This window comes from Schistocerca cancellata, chromosome 12 (genome assembly GCF_023864275.1).
Source record: "Schistocerca cancellata isolate TAMUIC-IGC-003103 chromosome 12, iqSchCanc2.1, whole genome shotgun sequence".
NCBI lineage: Eukaryota > Metazoa > Arthropoda > Insecta > Orthoptera > Acrididae > Schistocerca > Schistocerca cancellata.
In genome coordinates this window covers 158,111,526-158,132,649 of record NC_064637.1, presented here as the reverse complement: position 1 = coordinate 158,132,649, position 21,124 = coordinate 158,111,526, and the positions used below count along the sequence as shown (strand labels likewise).

General features: G+C 43.8%; 1 protein-coding gene across 1 annotated transcript in view; it reads left to right on the top strand.

Moving 5' to 3' along the window:
* LOC126109662 (aminopeptidase N-like) overlaps window positions 1-21,124 on the top strand; it is a 202,144-nt gene that overhangs the window by 115,375 nt on the left and 65,645 nt on the right. The window contains exon 9 of the mRNA XM_049914708.1: window positions 13,677-13,758. Coding sequence (XP_049770665.1) covers window positions 13,677-13,758 — 82 coding nt within the window. The remainder of the gene's footprint in view (window positions 1-13,676; window positions 13,759-21,124) is intronic.

The window sequence follows — 21,124 nt, the reverse complement described above, 5'->3', positions numbered from 1 at the left end:
CATATTTTTAATACATCATACATAACATACATGGAGATTGATCACCGTTTTACTCACATAATGGAATACTTCGTTATTCATCGTTTTACATACATAATGTATATATATCGTTATATACACTTGTAGGTATTCTTATGTTGCCCACTCATTACTGTTAAATTTGTATAGGTTATTTATTTTGTCGTGGTTTATTGTATTAATTTAGCATAACCAGAATCACAGGGGCGGTCACACACTTTCCAAATCAGTGGTATGCTCCCATAGGGCCACCCTCATTCAATTAAAATACAGTGGGCGTGACAAAATGGTTCAAATGGCTCTCAGCAGTTGGGTTAACATGTGAGTTCATCAATCCCCTAGACTTTTTTTGTTTTTGGTCATCAGTCTACTGACTGGTTTGATGCGGCCCGCCACGAATTCCTTTCCTGTGCTAACCTCTTCATCTCAGAGTAGCACTTGCAACCTACATCCTCAATTATTTGCTTGACGTATTCCAATCTCTGTCTTCCTCTACAGTTTTTGCCCTCTGCAGCTCCATCTAGTACTATGGAAGACATTCCCTCGTGTCTTAGCAGGTGTCCTATCATCCCGTCCCTTCTCCTTATCAGTGTTTTCCACATATTCCTTTCCTCTCCGATTCTGCGTAGAACCTCCTCATTCCTTACCTTCAGTCCACCTAATTTTCAACATTCGTCTATAGCACCACATCTCAAATGCTTCGATTCTCTTCTGTTCCAGTTTTCCCACAGTCCATGTTTCATTACCATACAATGCTCTACTCCAGACGTACATCCTCAGGAATTTCTTCCTCAAATTAAGGCCGGTATTTGGTATTAGTAGACTTCTCTTGGCCAGAAATGCCTTTTTTGCCATAGCGAGTCTGCTTTTGATGTTCTCTTTGCTCCGTCCGTCATTGGTTATTTTACTGCCTAGGTAGCAGAATTCCTTAACTTCATTGACTTCGTGACCATCAATTCTGATGTTAAGTTTCTCGCTGTTCTCATTTCTACTACTTCTCATTACCTTCGTCTTTCTCCGATTTACTCTCAAACCATACTGAGTACTCATTAGACTGTTCATTCCGTTCAGCAGATCATTTAATTCTTCTTCACTTTCACTCAGGATAGCAATGTCATCAGCGAATCGTATCATTGATATCCTTTCACCTTGTATTTTAATTCCACTCCTGAACCTTTCTTTTATTTCCATCATTGTTTCCTCGATGTACAGATTGAAGAGTAGGGGCGAAAGGCTACAGCCTTGTCTTACACCCTTCTTAATACGAGCACTTCGTTCTTGATCGTCCACTCTTATTATTCCCTCTTGGTTGTTGTACATATTGTATATGACCCGTCTCTCCCTATAGCTTACCCCTACATATTTCAGAATCTCGAACAGCTTGCACCATTTTATATTGTCGAACGCTTTTTCCAGGTCGACAAATCCTATGAAAGTGTCTTGATTTTTCTTTAGCCTTGCTTCCATTATTAGCCGTAACGTCAGAATTGCCTTTCTCGTCCCTTTACTTTTCCTAAAGCCAAACTGATCGTCACCTAGCGCATTCTCAATTTTCTTTTCCATTCTTTTGTATATTACTCTTGTAAGAAGCTACGATGCATGAGGTGTTAAGCTGATTGTGTGACAATTCTCGCGCTTGTCGGCTCTTGCCGTCTTCGGAATTGTGTGGATGATGCTTTTCCGAAAGTCAGATGGTATATCACCAGACTCATATATTCTACACACCAACGTGAACAGTAGTTTTGTTGCCACTTCCCCCAATGTTTTGAGAAATTCTGATGGAATGTTATCTATCCCTTCTGCCTTATTTGACCGCAAGTCCTCCAAAGCTGTTTTAAATTCCGATTCTAATACTGGATCCCCTATCTCTTCTAAATCGACTCCTGTTCTACTTCTGTCACGACAGACAAATCTTCACCCTCATAGAGGCTTCCAATGTATTCTTTCCACCTATCTGCTCTCTCCTCTGCATTTAACAGTGGAATTCCCGTTGCACTCTTAATGTTACCACCGTTGCTTTTAATGTCACCAAAGGTTGTTTTGACTTTCCTGTATGGTGAGTCTGTCCTTCCGACAATCATATCTTTTTCGATCTCTTCACATTTTTCCTGCAGCCATTTCGTCTTAGATTCCCTGCACTTCCTATTTATTTCATTCCTCAGCAACTTGTATTTCTGTATTCCTGATTATCCCGGAACATGTTTGTACTTCCTCCTTTCATCAATCAACTGCAGTATTTCTTCTGTTACCCATGGTTTATTCGCCGCTACCTTCTATGTACCTATGTTTTCCTTCCCAACTTCTGTGATGGCCCTTTTTAGAGATGTCCATTCCTCTTCAACTGTACTGCCTACTTCGCTATTCCTTATTGCTGTATCTATAGCGTTAGAGAACTTCAAACGTATCTCGTCATTCCTTAGTACTTCCGTGTCCCACTTCTTTGCGTATTGATTCTTCCTGACTAATGTCTTGAACTTCAGCCTACTCTTCATCACTACTATATTGTGATCTGTGTTAATATCTGCTCCTGGGTACGTTTTACAATCCAGGATCTGATTTCGGAATCTCTGCCTGACCATGATGTAATCTAATTGAAATCTTCCCGTATCTCCCGGCCTTTTCCAAGTATACCTCCTCCTCTTGTGATTCTTGAACAGGGTATTCGCTATTACTAGCTGAAACTTGTTACAGAACTCAATCAGTCTTTCTCCTCTTTCATTCCTTGTCCCAAGACCATATTCTCCTGTAACCTTTCCTTCTACTCCTTCCCCTACAACTGCATTCCAGTCGCCCATGACTATTAGATTTTCGTCCCCCTTTACATACTGCATTACCCTTTCAATATCCTCATACACTTTCTCTATCTGTTCATCTTCAGCTTGCGACGTCGGCATGTATACCTGAACTATCGTTGTCGGTCTGCTGTCGATTCTGATTAGAACAACCCAGTCACTGAACTGTTCACAGTAACACACCCTCTCCCCCTACCTTCCTATTCATAGCGAATCCTACACCTGTTATACCATTTTCTGCTGCTGTTGATATTACCCGATACTCATCTGACCAGAAATCCTTGTCTTCCTTCCACTTCACTTCACTAACCCCTACTATATCTCGATTGAGCCTTTGCATTTCCCTTTTCAGATTTTCTTGTTTCCCTACCACGTTCAACCTTCTGACATTCCACGCCCCGACTCGTAGAACGTTATCCTTTCGTTGATTATTCAATCTTTTTCTCATGGTAACCTCCCCCTTGGCAGTCCCCTCCCGGAGATCCGAATGGGGGACTATTCCGGAATCTTTTGCCAATGGAGAGATCATCATGACACTTCTTCAATTACAGGCCACATGTCCTGTGGATACACGTTACGTGTCTAGACTTAGAACTACTTAAACCTAACTAACCTAAGGACATCACACACATCCAAGCCCGAGGCAGGATTCGAACCTGCGACCGTAGCAGTCGCGTGGTTCCGGACTGAAGCACCTAGAACCGCTCGGCCACCCCGGCCGCCTAGTTTGCGTGACATTTCTCGAACTTTGCATAAGTAATAAGCACAGGAATTGATCGTCGACATGGTATACTAAAATGATATGACAGTGTACTAAGTATTTTCTGTGTCGATTATATAAAATAACGTAATCCGTTTACGCGCCAGAACGGCCACCAATAGCCTGTAAACAGTAATCTGCCGCTGCAGTTTAGTGACTATACGACTAGTGATGGGCCGACGAACATCAGTGTCTACAGACTGTGTTGTTGTATGACATATGGATATGTGTGCTACCACTATTTAACAGCGTCACCAGTGTATTTAATAGTAATGACAACGACATATAAATGTGTCACCTCATTTTAGGTTGACATGGCCTAATAGCCATAACATGTAAGTCAAATGCTCATGCAATTGCATTTTTATCCTGTGTAATCGGCAGAATATCACGATACACAACGACTTTGCTAAATAGTTTAAAAACACTCTGTATTTTCAGCTTTACTTGATAATGGCCTAAGGCCGAAATTGCAATCGTGAAATAAAGAAAATATGATGTCTTTTATGAAGTTTCCCACGCCCGGTTTCCCGGGTTCGATTCCCGGCGGGGTCAGGGATTTTCTGTGCCTCGTGATGACTGGGTGTTGTGTGCTGTCCATAGGTTAGTTAGGTTTAAGTAGTTCTAAGTTCTAGGGGACTTATGACCACAGCAGTTGAGTCCCATAGTGCTCAGAGCCATTTGAACCATTTTATGAAGTTCTACATGACTGTGAATCCCACGTATAAAAAGACGTGCAACTGTTGACAGTCTTGATGAACCAAGGGGCTACCAGCAGTGTCCCCTCGGGGGCCATTCAACGAACACTGCTGCACCAGGGCCTCTGCAGTAGGTGCCTGGTTCGTGCACTGCTGTTCAATGGGGACAGAAGATCGATTTAGGAAACCAATGACGCTGCTGGAGGCGCTTTGAGTGGCGACAGGTAGCCTTTTCAGACGAATCACGTTTTGTGCTCCACGGGTCAGATGGCCGTTGGCGTGTACAACCCTGAAACAATCGTCACACGGATTGGGGCTAGGGGAGAGAGCGTCTTGGTCTGGGGAATGTCTTCGTGGCATTCCCTGGGTCATCTAGACACTCTGAAAGGAACAATAGATGTATCCTTGGGGACCATGTCCACTTCTAAGTGCTACTTGTTTCATCCTGTGTGTGATGGCATCAACCAACAGGACACTGCTACGTGTCATACAGCTTGCAGCGAACACGCGTGGTTGAAAGAGGACCAGGATGAGTTTATCTGTTCCCTGTCCACCAAACTCCCCGGATCCAAACAAAGTGCATAATCTGTGGGACCACCTCGATTGGGGTGTTTGCACCACGGATCGTCGACCGAGAAACATGGCACAGCTGGAGTTGGCATGGCTGCACATGCCTCTCAGTGCCTACCAGAACCTCACTGACTTTCTCACTGCTCGTCTGTACTGCACAGGTGGTTATTCAGGATTCTGACAGGTGGTCGCATTAAACTGACTATACCACGTGCCTCCGCTATCACTTTACATCCCCGCAACAGACAAATGTGGCGATGGGCAGGGAAGCAATGTTTCGTTTCTAGAATGAAATTTAATCTGCCAGGAAGTTTCAATGTTTCGTTTGTCGGAGTACTTACTTGTGTTATTAAATTTTATGTGTTATGTGAACTGAACTTCGAATGCGCAGCATGCATACCTATGGAAAAACAAAATATGTTAATATTCTGTAATGTTTACCATTGGACATAATCACAATATACACTAGGGCTCATAAATTAAGGATAATTGCAGAACGTGGTGCCACACAACGTGGCACTACACAAAACTGGCGCTAATAGCATAGGCACATAGGGAACACACACGACACAGATCTGTAAGTCCACCGTATTGGTGATGAGAAAACCGTCCCGAAACACATGTGCTACAGAATGCCACTGTTTCCTGCGCACGTACCCTGACATCAATATGGGTTATGATCACCATGCACACGTACACAGGCCGCACAACGGGTTGGCATACTCTGGATCAGGTGGTCGAGCAGCTGCTGGGGTATAGCCTCCCATCCTTGCACCAGGGCCTGTCGGAGCTCCTGAAGTGTCGTAGAGGTTTGAAGACGTGCAGCGATACGTTGACCGAGAGCATCCCAGGCGTGCTCGATTGGGTTTAGGTCTGGAGAACGGGCAGGCCACTCCATTCGCCTGATAGCTTATGTTTCAAGGTATTGCTCCACGATGGCAGCTCGGTCGGGCCGTGCGTTATCATCCATCAGGAGGAAGGTGGGACCCACTGCGCCCCTGAAAAGGCGGACATACTGGTGCAAAATGACGTCCCGATACTCCTGACCTGTTGCAGTTCCTCTGTCAAAGACATGCAAGGGTGTACGTGCACCAATCATAATCCTACCCCACATCATCAAACCACGACCTCCATACAGGTCCGTTTCAAGGACATTAAGGGGACGGTATCTGGTTCCTGGTTCACGCCAGATGAAAATCCGGCCAGAATCACTGTTCAGACTATACCTGGACTCGTCCGTGAACATAACGTGGGACCACTGTTCCAATGACCATGTACCTTATGGGCTCTCCTGTGACCAGGCGTCAGTGGAATGCACCTTGCATGTCTCTGGCCGAATAGATCATGTCTGTTCAGTCGTCTGTAGACTGTGTGTCTGGAGACAACTGTTCCAGTGGCTGCAGTAAGGTCCTGAGCAAGGCTACCTGCAGTACTCCGTGGCCGTCTGCGGGCACTGATGGTGAGATATCGGTCTTCTTGTGGTGTTGTACACTGTGGACGTCCCGTACTGTAGCGCCTGGACACGTTTCCTGTCTGCTGGAGTCGTTGCCATAATCTTGAGATCACACTTTGTGGCACACGGAGGGCCCGTGCTACGACCTGCTGTGTTTGACCAGCCTCCAGTCGCCCTGGTATTCTACCCCTCATAACGTCATCAATATATGTTCTTTGAGCCATTTTCAACACACAGTCACTATTAGCACGTCTGAAAACGTCTGCACACTTACTCGCTGCAAGGTACTCTGACATGCACCGACACACCTCTGCGTATGTGGACTGCTGCCAGCGCCACCGTGCGACGACCGCAGGTCAAATGCACCGCATAGTCATACCCCGAGGTGATTTAAACCCGCAAACCGCCCACCAGATCATTGTTTCACCATGTATCAGCATTATCCTTAATTTATGGGGGGGGGGGGTTTATGGGCTTAATTTATGAGCATGAGTGTATATCGCGCTAACTATAGACTATGTACGTGACTGACTAACTACAAACAAACCTGTCCAACGGATAAACATCGATTTTGATCGACTTTGAATATGTTGCAGTGCAGAGCAAAATAAGACACATACACATCTTTTATACATGCTCATACTACCGTTAAAGTTGCGAAACAATCATTTAGAAACCAGTTTGCCTGGCGCATAAAATCAAAGTGCACTAAGCATTTCGTCCCCATTATTGTACAGATTTAAAAAAATGTTACATCACTAATGTACAAACTACTACAAATATAACGTAACAAAATCTTAGAAGGTTATAGGTTGAAAACAAAAAATAGACAAAATGTAAAAGGAAAACAAAAATATAACACAAGTAATTTTTTGTTGCTGTTGTTGTGGTCTTCAGTCCAAGATTGGTTTGATGCAGCTCTCCATGCTACTCTATCCTGTGCAAGCTTCTTCATCTCCCAGTATCTACTGCAACCTACATCCTCCTGAATCTGCTTAGTGTATTCATCTCTTGGTCTCCCCCTACCATTTTTACCCTCCACGCTGCCCTCCAATACTAAATTGGTGATCCCTTGATGATTCAGAGCGTGCCCTACCAACCGATTCCTTCTTCTTGTCAAAATGTGCCAAGAACTTCTCTCCAATAATATTCAATACCTCCTCATTAGTTATGTGATCTACCCATCTAATCTTCAGCATTCTTCTACAGCACCACATTTCGAAAGCCTCTATTCTCTTCTTGTCCAAACTATTTATCGTCCATTTTTCACTTCCGTACATGGCTACACTTCATACAAATACTTTCAGGAACGACTTCCTGACACTTAATTCTATACTCGATGTTAACAAACTTCTGTTCTTCAGACACGCTTTCCTTGCCATTGCCAGTCTACATTTTATATCCTCTCTACTTCGGCCATCATAAGTTATTTTGCTCCCAAAATAGCAAAACTCCTTTACTACTTTAAGCGTCTCATTTCCTAATCTAATTCCCACAGCATCACCTGATTTAATTCGACTACATTCCATTATCCTCGATTTGCTTTTGTTGATGTTCATCTTATACCCTCCTTTCAAGACACTGTCCATTCCGTTCAGCTGCTCTTCGAGGTACTTTGCTGTCTGACACAATTACAATTTCATCGGCGAACCTCAAAGTTTTTATTTCTTCTCCATGGATGTTAATACCTATTCCGAATTTTTCTTTTGTTTCCTTTACTGCTTGCTCAATATACAGATTGAATAACATCGGAGAGAGGCTACAACCCTGTCTCACTCCGTTCCCAACCACTGCTTCCCTTTCATGTCCCTCGACTCTTATAACTGCCATCTGGTTTCTGTACAAATTGTAAATAGCCTTTGGCTCCCTGTATTTTACCCCTGCCACCTTCAGAATTTGAAAGAGAGTATTCCAGTCAACATTGTCAAAAGCTTTCTCTAAGTCCACAAATGCTAGAAACGCAGGTATGCGTTTCCTTAATCTTTCTTCTAAGATAAGTCGTAGGGTCAATATTGCCTCACGTGTTCCAATATTTGTACGGAATCCAAACATCTTCCACGAGGTCGACTTCTACTTCTTTTCCCATTCGTCTGTAAAGACTTCGTGTTAGTATTTTGCAGCTGAGACTTATTAAACTGATAGTTCGTTAATTTTGACATCTGTCAACACCTACTTTCTTTGGGATTGGAATTATTATATTCTTCTTGAAGTCTGAGGGTATTTCGCCTGTCTCATACATCTTGCTCACCAGATGGTAGAGTTTTGTTAGGCCTGGCTCTCCCAAGGCTGTCAGTAGTTCTAATGGAATGTTGTCTACTCCAAGGGACTTGTTTCGACTCAGGTCTTTCAGTACTCTCTCAAACTATTCACGCAGTATCATCAATTTCATCTTCTTCTACATCCTCTTCCATAATATTGTCCTCAAATACATCGCCCTTGTATAGATCCTCTATATACTCCTTCCACCTTTCTGCTTTCCCTTCTTTGCTTAGGACTGGGTTTCCATCTGAGCTCTTGATATTCATACAAGTGGCTCTCTTTTCTCCAAAGGTCTCTTCAGTTTTCCTGTAGGCGGTATCTATCTTACCCCTAGTGAGATAAGCCTCTGCAATCTTACATTTGTCCTCTAGGCATCCCCGCTTAGCCATTTTGTAGTTCCAGTCGATCTCATTTTTCAGACGTTTGTACTCCTTTTTGCCTGTTTCATTTTCTGCATTTTCGTATTTTCTCCTTTCATCAATTAAGTTCAATATCTCTTCTGTTACCGAAGGATTTCTATTAGCCCTCGTCTTTTTACCTACTTGATCCTCTGCTGCCTTCACTACTTCATCCCTCAAAGCTACCCATTCTTCTTCTACTGTACATCTTTCCCCCATTCCTGTCAATTGTTCCATTATGCTGTCCCTGAAACTCTGTACAACCTCTGGTTCTTTCAGTTTATCCAGGTCCCATCTCCTTAAATTTCCACCTTTTTGCAGTTTCTTCAGTTTTAATCTACAGTTCATAACCAACAGATTGTGGTCAGAGTCCACATCTGCCCCTGGAAATGTCTTACAATTTAAAACATGGTTCCTAAATCTCTGTTTATCATTATATAATCTATCTGAAACCTGTCAGTATCTCTAGGCTTCATCCATGTATACAACCTTCTTTTATGATCCTTGAACCAAGTGTTAGCTATGATTAAGTTATGATGTGTGGAAAATTCTACCAGGCGGCTTCCTCTTTCATTTCTTCCCCCCAATCCATATTCACCTACTACGTTTCCTTCTCTCCCTTTTCCTACTACCGAATTCCAGTCTCCCATGACTATTAAATTTTCGTCTCCCTTCACTATCTGAATAATTTTGTTTTATTTCATCATACGTTTCATCAATTTCTTCGTCATCTGCAGAGCTAGTTGGCATATAAACTTGTACTACTGTAGTAGGCGTGGGCTTCGTGTCTATCTTGGCCACAATAATGCGTTTAGTATGCTGTTTGATGTAGCTTACCTGCATTCCTATTTTTTTATTCATTATTAAACCTACTCCTGCATTACCCCTATTTGATTTTGTATTTATAACCCTGTATTCACCTGACCAAATGTCTTGTTCCTCCTGCCACCGAACTTCACTAACTCCTACTATATCTAACTTTAACCTATCCATTTCCCTTTTTAAATTTTCTAACCTACCTGCCCGATTAAGGGATCTGACATTTCACGCTCCGATCCGTTGAAAGCCAGTTTTGTTTCTGCTGGTAACGACGTCCTCCTGAGTAGTCTGCGCCCGGAGATCCGAATGGGGGACTATTTTACCTCCGGAATGTTTTACCCAAGAAGACGCCATCATCATATAATCTTAATCATGCCCTCGGGAAAATTTACGGTTGTAGTTTGCCCTTGCTTTCAGCCGTTAAGTAATTTTTATATTTCCCAAAATTAATATATACAACATACGGCACTTACATTCGGACAAATTTTAGTTTGAATATTCCGCCATATCGTAGTTCCGCCGTAGGACGCGACTGGAGAAGCCATAGGCACCTAGTAAACAGTCAGAACCTCAAAATGGCAGAGAGGTTACGGACAAGTGTGGAGTACAACCGAAGAGCCGCGATTATCGATAGCCTTCGCGCTATTGAGTTAATTCGATTCTTTGTGTACCAGACATCAACTGTTTTCGATATTGTGGCCAAGTGTAATGCCTCGGAGCAGTCTGCGGTTGACCTTCTCGGTGTTGTGTGATGTCATGCCACCACATGTCATTGAAGAGGATCAAGCTGTCACAAAAGAAGTTTACTGCAAGTTTTGATGAATGCCGTTAAACCGTGGATGGTAACTATGGCCTCGGGGAGCACCGGCTAATACGAGCCACTTAGTCCAAAGCTGGCTCTCGGATAACGTTGACACGTTCTGGTCAAAGCAGTTCTGGACCCCGAATAGCCCGGGTTTGAACCCCCTCAACTACAATGTTTGGAGTGTAGTCGAAAGAGTTATGAATAAGACGAGACGCCCTAATGACGCACTTCTACGTTCCGCTATCGAAGCAGCATTTGCGAATGTGGACAGCGCTGTTTCCGAGAGCGCGTACGATCCTTCAGGACGAGACGGGAGGCGGTCATTGTGGCTGAAACGGATTACATCGAGTATATTCTTCAGAGATAGCACTACTTATACGCAAAAGGATTTTTATTTTCATTTGTATTTTGTTTTAAAAAACTTGCTTTTAAACTAAAGTTTCATTTGTCCACATTTAAGCGCCGCACCCTATATACACGAGGCTTGGGACTTAAATAGTGGCAACTATTTATTTACAAGCACCTGTTGCTGTCCTTCAAAGTAGTCATCAGCGTTGTGTAGAAGCCGTTGTCAGCGATGTGAAAAGCGTAGTATACCGTTAGCAGAGCCTGTTCTGTTGATGGTGCGAATGGAGCGGTCTACGGCCTGTCGAATCTTTGGAACAGTTTTGAAGTGAATGCCACGAAGTGGTTCCTTCATCTTCGGAATCAAATCAAAGTCACAAGGACCTATGTCCCTTAAGTCCGGAGAGTATGCCGGATGGTAAACTACTTCACAGTCACATCGACGAACAGAGCAGCCACAGCTTGCGCTGTATGCGCCCGCGCATTGTCGTGCAACATGACGGGTGGGTAGCGCAGAAAGTGTCGCCACTTCTTTCGCAAAGCTGGTCGCAGGTGATGCTCCAAAAACGAAGAGTAATACTGTGCAATGACGGTCTGCCGTGGAGGAATGCAACGTGGATGTATACAGGGTGTTTCAAAAATGACCGGTATATTTGAAACGGCAATAAAAACTAAACGAGCAGCGATAGAAATACACCGTTTGTTGCAATATGCTTGGGACAACAGTACATTTTCAGGCGGACAAACTTTCGAAATTACAGTAGTTACAATTTTCAACAACAGATGGCGCTGCAAGTGATGTGAAAGATATAGAAGACAACGCAGTCTGTGGGTGCGCCATTCTGTACGTCGTCTTTCTGCTGTAAGCGTGTGCTGTTCACAACGGGCAAGTGTGCTGTAGACAACACGGTTTATTCCTTAGAACAGAGGATTTTTCTGGTGTTGGAATTCCACCACCTAGAACACAGTGTTGTTGCAACAAGACGAAGTTTTCAATGGAGGTTTAATGTAACCAAAGGACCGAAAAGCGATACAATAAAGGATCTGTTTGAAAAATGTCAACGGACTGGGAACGTGACGGATGAACGTGCTGGAAAGGTAGGGCGACCGCGTACGGCAACCGCAGAGGGCAACGCGCAGCTAGTGCAGCAGGTGATCCGACAGCGGCCTCGGGCTTCCGTTCGCCGTGTTGCAGCTGCGGTCCAAATGACGCCAACGTCCACGTATCGTCTCGTGCGCCAGAGTTTACACCTCTATCCGTACAAAATTCAAACGCCGCAACCCCTCAGCGCCGCTACCATTGCTGCACGAGAGACATTCGCTAACGATATAGTGCACAGGATTGATGGCGGCGATATGCATGTGGGCAACATTTGGTTTACTGACGAAGCTTATTTTTACCTGGACGGCTTCGTCAATAAACAGAACTGGCGCATATGGGGAACCGAAAAGCCCCATGTTGCAGTCCCATCGTCCCTGCATCCTCAAAAAGTACTGGTCTGGGCCGCCATTTCTTCCAAAGGAATCATTGGCCCATTTTTCACATCCGAAACGATTACTGCATCACGATATCTGGACATTCTTCGTGAATTTGTGGCGGTACAAACTGCCTTAGACGACACTGCGAACACCTCGTGGTTTATGCAAGATGGTGTCCGGCCACATCGCACGGTCGACGTCTTTAATTTCCTGAATGAATATTTCGATAATCGTGTGATTGTTTTGGGCTATCCGAAACATACAGGAGGCGGCGTGGATTGGCCTCCCTATTCGCCAGACATGAACCCCTGTGACTTCTTTCTGTGGGGACACTTGAAAGACCAGGTGTACCGCCAGAATCCAGAAACAATTGAACAGCTGAAGCAGTACATCTCATCTGCATGTGAAGCCATTCCGCCAGACACGTTGTCAAAGGTTTCGGGTAATTTCATTCAGAGACTACGCCATATTATTGCTACGCATGGTGGATATGTGGAAAATATCGTACTATAGAGTTTCCCAGACCACAGCGCCATCTGTTGTTGAAAATTGTAACTACTGTAATTTCGAAAGTTTGTCCGCCTGAAAATGTACTGTTGTCCCAAGCATATTGCAACAAACGGTGTATTTCTATCGCTGCTCGTTTAGTTTTTATTGCCGTTTCAAATATACCGGTCATTTTTGAAACACCCTGTATATATATATATATATATATATATACTTCTCCCTTATTTCTGACAAACGCAAAATGCAGCTTTGGAATACCACTTCATCTTATACGTTTGAATTTCATAATAGCGATGCTATACGTTTTGATGTTAGTCAAATGTCGAAATCAAAAACAAAATAGCGGGGGATGTATTTCGAGAAAAATTCTTTTTTGAGTGGGGGTGTTTCACCCCCTTTAATGACTACATGGGTACGTGTGAGAAATATCTGTCTTTCATTTTACTCTTCAATACAACATATTCAAAGCTGATCAAAGTCGAAGTGTTTCCCTTGGGTAGATTTATTAGTAAGTAAATGTCACATTATGTATGTCTATGTACTCAGCTCACATTGCGCTCCGAATCACTGTATCATCCATGTTGCATAAGCTACATATAGTGAACTTCTACGTATGCTGGAGCACTCCTTCCTCCCTCCAAATAAAGTTTTGGCAATAGCGCGTTTTCTCAACTGTGTCGAGATCTGCCTAAATGCCTTTACCAGCTTTTGTCGGACTCGGAAACAAACAGTGAGTGTACGAGATCTAAGCACTGTGTATCGTTTCTTTGTAGGTGGCTCAGTGATCCGTATGATGCAGCACGTCTTGGGAACAGATGTGTTCTACGATGGACTTAGTCGGTATCTCAGGGCAAAGTAAGTACCATGTTTACATTCTGTGTCTATCTTGTGTCATACAGTGACCATTACTTCAACTGCTATGTGGTGAAAATCGCGTTTTCGTTAAAGGAACAACACCTGATGCAAGGAAAAGTGTGTTGGGATTCTGTATCACTGGAATGAGGCCTAGACTACATCAAAGGGTATGGGTACACGTGGCCCACAGCTACGTACTGAAGTTGCGGAAATGAAAAGTGTTACACCATGAACACCTTGTCTGATTAATATTTCCGTGCTTGTGCCAAATGTTTAACATTTTCAAATAGTCAGTACTGGTTTACGTTACAGCTGAAAAAAAAGAAAAAATCCTTTGTTGATTGTTACAAGTAGAGCTAAATTGTAGAGTAGGAACGGTACTGGGTAAATAATTAACATGTTACTGTGTTAACTTAAAACTTCATTGAACATTAAATAGCAAGACCGTGGAATATCATTTGACTGTTTTCTGGTAAGTTCAGTATGGCTTTCGACATGGTAGATCAACAGTGGACCCAATCTTTAGTATGAGACAGTTGATGGAAAGACATTGGGAGTATGGGGAAGATCTGGTGACGACATTTCTCGACCTAGCGAAAGCATATGACAGTGTTCCCAGGGAAAAGGGAGTTGAAAAGCAAACACTTGAAGTCATCCAGGCAATGTATGAAAAAAGCTCTACTTGTGTGCAGACACCAGTTGGAAGAACTGAATGGTTTAAGAATGTTACGGGACTAAGACAAGGAACTGTGATATCACCCCTACTATTTACAATGGTGATGGATGAAATAGTCAAAGAGACGAAAGAAGCCCTTAGAGGAAGGGAGATGATGCTGTTACTATTTGCTGATGATACTGTGGTGTGGGGAACAAGCAGTAAGGAGGTACAAAACAAATAGACATCTTAAATGATAAGGTCGAGAAATATGGAAAGAAATTTAGTGTGGAGAAAAGCAAGACCATGGTGGTAACCAGAGCGGATAGAGAGGATAAGGGACAAATTCATATTAAGGGATGGGATATTGAAATAGTGGACGACTTTAAATATCTGGGAACTGTATTAATGGGGAATACATGTTTGGAGGCAGAAATTAGCAAAAGAATACAACAGAGTAGTACGTTCTACCAGTGTGTGAGGGCTCGGTGTGAGGAAGGGAAGTGCCAATGAGGTGCAAGCTGGTGCTATACAAGACTTACTTCACACCTAATTTACGGCTCAGAGACTTGGACTATGACTAGAGGAGAGTGGGATACGATCCACTGAAATGAAGTTTCTGAGAAGTATGCTAGGGAAGAGGAGGAGAGACAGAATGTAAAATGAAGATTGTAGGAAGGAAACTGGAGTGGAGAAGTTGACTAAGAAAATTTAAAAGAATAGATTAAAATGGTTTGGGTATGTGAAGAGGATGGGAGAGAAGAATACCAAGAGAAATGATGGAGTTCAAGATTGAGGGCAAGAGACCAAGTGGAAGACCAAGAACAAGATGGATGAACACAATAAAGATGAGGTTAAGGAGGAGGAATCTGCTACGGAACCAAATTGTGGAAGAAGAATGGTGGAAAGACCGAGTAAAGTGGCGAAGTACTATTGATATCCCAACCCGACTAGTTTTACACTCCTGGAAATTGAAATAAGAACACCGTGAATTCATTGTCCCAGGAAGGGGAAACTTTATTGACACATTCCTGGGGTCAGATACATCACATGATCACACTGACAGAACCACAGGCACATAGACACAGGCAACAGAGCATGCACAATGTCGGCACTAGTACAGTGTATATCCACCTTTCGCAGCAATGCAGGCTGCTATTCTCCCATGGAGACGATCGTAGAGATGCTGGATGTAGTCCTGTGGAACGGCTTGCCATGCCATTTCCACCTGGCGCCTCAGTTGGACCAGCGTTCGTGCTGGACGTGCAGACCGCGTGAGACGACGCTTCATCCAGTCCCAAACATGCTCAATGGGGGACAGATCCGGAGATCTTGCTGGGCAGGGTAGTTGACTTACACCTTCTAGAGCACGTTGGGTGGCACGGGATACATGCGGACGTGCATTGTCCTGTTGGAACAGCAAGTTCCCTTGCCGGTCTAGGAATGGTAGAACGATGGGTTCGATGACGGTTTGGATGTACCGTGCACTATTCAGTGTCCCCTCGACGATCACCAGTGGTGTACGGCCAGTGTAGGAGATCGCTCCCCACACCATGATGCCGGGTGTTGGCCCTGTGTGCCTCGGTCGTATGCAGTCCTGATTGTGGCGCTCACCTGCACGGCGCCAAACATGCATACGACCATCATTGGCACCAAGACAGAAGCGACTCTCATCGCTGAAGACGACACGTCTCCATTCGTCCCTCCATTCACGCCTGTCGCGACACCACTGGAGGCGGGCTGCACGGTATTGGGGCGTGAGCGGAAGACGGCCTAACGGTGTGCGGGACCGTAGCCCAGCTTCATGGAGACGGTTGCGAATGGTCCTCGCCGATACCCCAGGAGCAACAGTGTCCCTAATTTGCTGGGAAGTGGCGGTGCGGTCCCCTACGGCACTGCATACGATCCTACGGTCTTGGCGTGCATCCGTGTGTCGCTGCGGTCCGGTCCCAGGTCGACGGGCACGTGCACCTTCCGCCGACCACTGGCGACAACATCGATGTACTGTGGAGACCTCACGCCCCACGTGTTGAGCAATTCGGCGGTACGTCCACCCGGCCTCCCGCATGCCCACTATACGCCCTCGCTCAAAGTCCGTCAACTGCACATACGGTTCACGTCCACGCTGTCGTGGCATGCTACCAGTGATAAAGACTGCGATGGAGCTCCGTATGCCACGGCAAACTGGCTGACACTGACGGCGGCGGTGCACAAATGCTGCGCAGCTAGCGCTATTCGACGGCCAACACCGCGGGTCCTGGTGTGTCCGCTGTGCCGTGCGTGTGATCATTGCTTGTACAGTCCTCTCGCAGTGTCCGGAGCAAGTATGGTGGGTCTGACACACTGGTGTCAATGTGTTCTTTTACCCATTTCCAGGAGTGTATAATACGCAAAATACTGCAGCTAGTACCTCAAAAGTACAGAAAAGTGATAACTCTCTTTGATCGCGCAACTAATTACTGCCGGTTAAGGGTCAACGTGCGAAAGAATTCGGTACTGAATTGCAAAGCTGTTGCTTCCGCATCCCTACAGGGCAGGCAGATAGCAGTGTACCGACAACATTTCTCCATCCCCTGTTCCACTGTCAAATCACTTTGTTTTTGTCACCCACTACTACTACGACGACGCCCGTTCAATATGTAATGGCACACTTTTGTTTCTGAAAGCAGGTTTGTTTTATGCAGGACTGCAATACTGCACTATTCCCCCCTCTTTCGGCTACAAAAACCAATTCCTCCACGCAGTCTGCCATCAGTGTGACGGCCTTACGTCACTTTTCTGGGGAGGTCTGTATGCCTGCATGACGTCACTCTTCTGGTCGACATCAGAGCCAACCACTTGTTGCACCAGTGAGCTCTCAATCATCCATGTACTGTTTCTTCTGCAGTGCATCCTTCATTGGACCAAGGCTGTTTATGGCCTTCTGCGATGAACGCAGCACGCACATACCTCTGGGTATCCCAACTGGTGGAAGAGTGTGTCATAACTACCAAGAGAGATGTATTGAGCAGGGAGGTGTTCAATTCTGATCCATCGAATGAGAGTGATGATGATGATGTTTGGTTTGTGGGGCGCTCAACAGCGTGGTTATCAGCGCCCGTACAATTACCCAATCTTTGCTCAGTCCAATTGCGCCACTTTCCTGGATGATGATGAAATGATGAGGACAACACAAACACCCAGTCATCTCGAGGCAGGTGAAAATCCCTGACCCCGACGGGAATCGAACCCGGGACCCCGAGCTCGGGAAGCGAGAACGCTACCGCGAGACCACGAGCGGCGGACAATCGAATGAGAGTGTCCACACTTTCCACCACTGCAGGACGACTGGAACGCGGCAGATCGGATGCGTTCGTGCGACCTTATTGTGATGATGACAGCCGCCTCGCGCAACGACTCACCGTGCTTTTGTTCTTTTCCAGAGGTTTGACATTCTGCAAGCGCCTCTGAATATCTGCGACGCTCTGGTTGTGCGCCAAAAGAGACTCAATGATATCTCTTTGCTTGGAAAGCACCTCCGTCACAGAAGCCATTTTGAAGGCTACATACAGTGGCGCTACCCATCAGAACTTCAGGAAAGTACAGGGACTAAAACGGGAATACTCCACGATGCCGCACAACAAATTATACGTTTTTCAACCTAAATTGTCCAAGAGAAAAAATATGTTGCATTCCCTATTGAACGCCCCTCATACTGTAATATTCCTCCTTTTGACTTGTGTGTGTTATTTACTATCCTGTTATGTAAAACCAGATGTAATGCTTGCATGTATTATGTATTCTCTGAATTGGTTTACAAAACATACTGTCATGCAAAGCGAACTGTAATAATAAGCAATGTAACAAACAGAAATACAGTTACCTATCCGGATAGCAAAACCACAAAAACAATTGTAAAAACCGTGTGTGTTAACCTAACGAATAAGCATCAGACTTTAACTCGATTCTTCAAATAAGTCATTAGTTGAGAGGTGTGGCAAATAACAGTAGTTAGCCTACTATTCTGCATCGATAACAATATATGTGGTTGGTGGTACACTATTATTCGCCAATCTAATTAGTCACTCGTAATGAAGCTGAGTAAGCCAGCAGAAAAGACTGCAACTCCCTACTTACCTAACAGACTTCACTTTAGATTTAGGTAAAAGATGGTTCAGCAATACAGAAAAAGTTTAGCCGCTCGAAACAAAACTACAGTACCCAATTGCTTAAGCAAACAGACTGATTTCATGAAAGCAAAAGTAAATTTGGACAGGGGGGGTCTCTACATCAACATATTTGGTACTCAACATTTCATTCATTCACTCTAAACTGTTTAACGTTACTATTTATCACCATTAATCATCAACTTAGTATTTTCTTTCATTAATACGTGTTGTGAAAGCACCAAACAATTTATCTAATGTGGTCTCTGAATCTGGCATAAACTTACGTGATCATTTTAACACAGAAAATAATAGCAATGTTAATTATGAAATTCTCAGTTATTCTTTCCATCAATTATTTCACTGATTAATCACTGATTTGCCAACAATATATTAAAGATTTCACAGTCTTGGCTGAATACAGATCACTCGGAATTTTCATGTACCAGGTTAGGATCCTGCTTGGTTTATGAGCGGGATAAATTACCAGGTGGACACAATTGTTAATTTGGGTGGTGGTTATTATTCTTAAAGCACACTTCGACTTCCTGGCACACACTATAATACACAGCTGAAATGTCGTACCCTGTAAGCTGTCATCAGCGACGGTGGCACTGGTGGCAAGAACTGCATTAATATCAGAACGGCCAAGAGCAGTTATCCACGTCGGACCTACTTCCTCTTCGTAGCGATGATCCATCTTATAATGAACAGCCGGTTTTTCTCCCCATACCAGGCCGTGATAAACTGCAGTTTCCAACCGAGGCAAGGTACAACAGTACGGCGCACTCCACACTATGCTGGCGCTGTACGCACTGCCTCTAAGATCACTGGCCACCGACTGACTTTGTTCGCGCCCGCCAAACGCTTCCGCTCCCACCTTTTCCTACGCTTAGACAGCTTTCCGTTGCTGACGGAACTACACCATCTTTTACACTACACATATGTCATACAGCCCTAAGTGAGTGCCAGTAACTATTACATACATAATTACATTATAGCACCCTTTTACATTTAACAATTAAAACAAATGGGTATCTTTACAATATTTGAAAGTAAATATTACACCCTTTTTCTTAATATGTACATTCATTTTAATCTTATCAAAGAGTTTCAGTATCGATTTCACTTCAAAGAAGATGTCTCTACTTCTGCTTTAACAGTTTCAATAAAATATTTACAAAAAATTGTTTAAAAAATATGAACAATAATGTCACAACACTACTACTGCTACAAATGCCTTGATGGATGAGACGTTTACACAGACAACGTGACTGGGGTGATGTGTCACAGTGCCTGTTTTGACCGAGCGAGGTGGCGCAGTGGCTAGCACACTGGACTCGCATTCGGAAGGACGACGGTTCAGTCCCGCGTCCGGCCATCCTGATTTAGGTTTTCCGTGATTTCCCTAAATCGCTAGAGGCAAATGCCGGGATGGTTCCTTTTTTTTTTTTTCTTTCGAATAACCCATTTGGAGGGTACGATGAATCAGCTTTGGCTACTCTTCATTGTATTAGGTTTCTTCAGTTTCCAAATTTCCTTCATCCTTTTAGAGTGTTGTTCCCTTTCTTCTTGAGTCCACTTTCGTCTAGTTATTTTCTTTCTCTCCTGAAATTCTGCCTTTTGAACTGCCTTTCTGAAATGTGTTCTGTTTTCTATTGTGTTTATTGTAACTCCAGCATTTTCAATGTCCTTTTCAGTCTCTGTGAACCATGCTGGCATGGATTTGTAGCTATTGAGTAATGTGAATATCCGCTTGGTTAGTCTGTTGTTATCCATTCTGAATATATGTCCAAAAAACTGTAGTTTCCTCTTCCTCATTACATCAGTTAGTTTCTCCGTTTTCAGATATAGCTCTCTGTTTGGTCTTAACCTGTATTCAGCATTATCATTTCTTTTAGCTCACAGTATTTTCCTTAAAATTCTTCTTCCGACCTTCTCTAGTTTCTCAAGATCTCCATTTCTTGTTAGTTTAAGTGTTTCTGCCGCATAGAGAGCTTCAGGTCTGGCCACTGTTTGGTAGTGTCTTAATTTCGTGTTCCAGGACAAGGATTTTTATTATAAACGTTTTTGGTCATATGAAACACTCTTTCCATTTTGTGCACTCTAGTTTCTATAGCTATCTTTTCTTTGGCATTGTATGTAATCCACTCTCCTAGGTATTTAAAGAAATCTGTTTTGTGTATTGTGTTGTTGTCAACCGCAATATTTTGAGGAGCATTACAGATGTTTGTCATATATTTTGTTTTTTCATAGGATATTTGTAGTCCTACTTTGGCTGCTTGTTTTTGTAGTTCTCTTATTTGTTCTTGGGCATTGTCTAGTGAATCTGTAATCAATGCCATGTCATCTGCGAAGGCTAAACAGTCGACAGTGATCTTGTTTGGATTTCTCCCTAGTTGAATCCCTTTAGTATTGATGGCCTTCCTCCATTCTCGAACTACCTTCTCCAAGGCATAATTGAAAAGCAGAGGTGACAGACCATCTCCCTGTCGAACACCTGACTTTATTTCAAACGATTTTGAGAGCTCTCTCCTAAATTTTACTTTCGATTTTGTATTTGTCA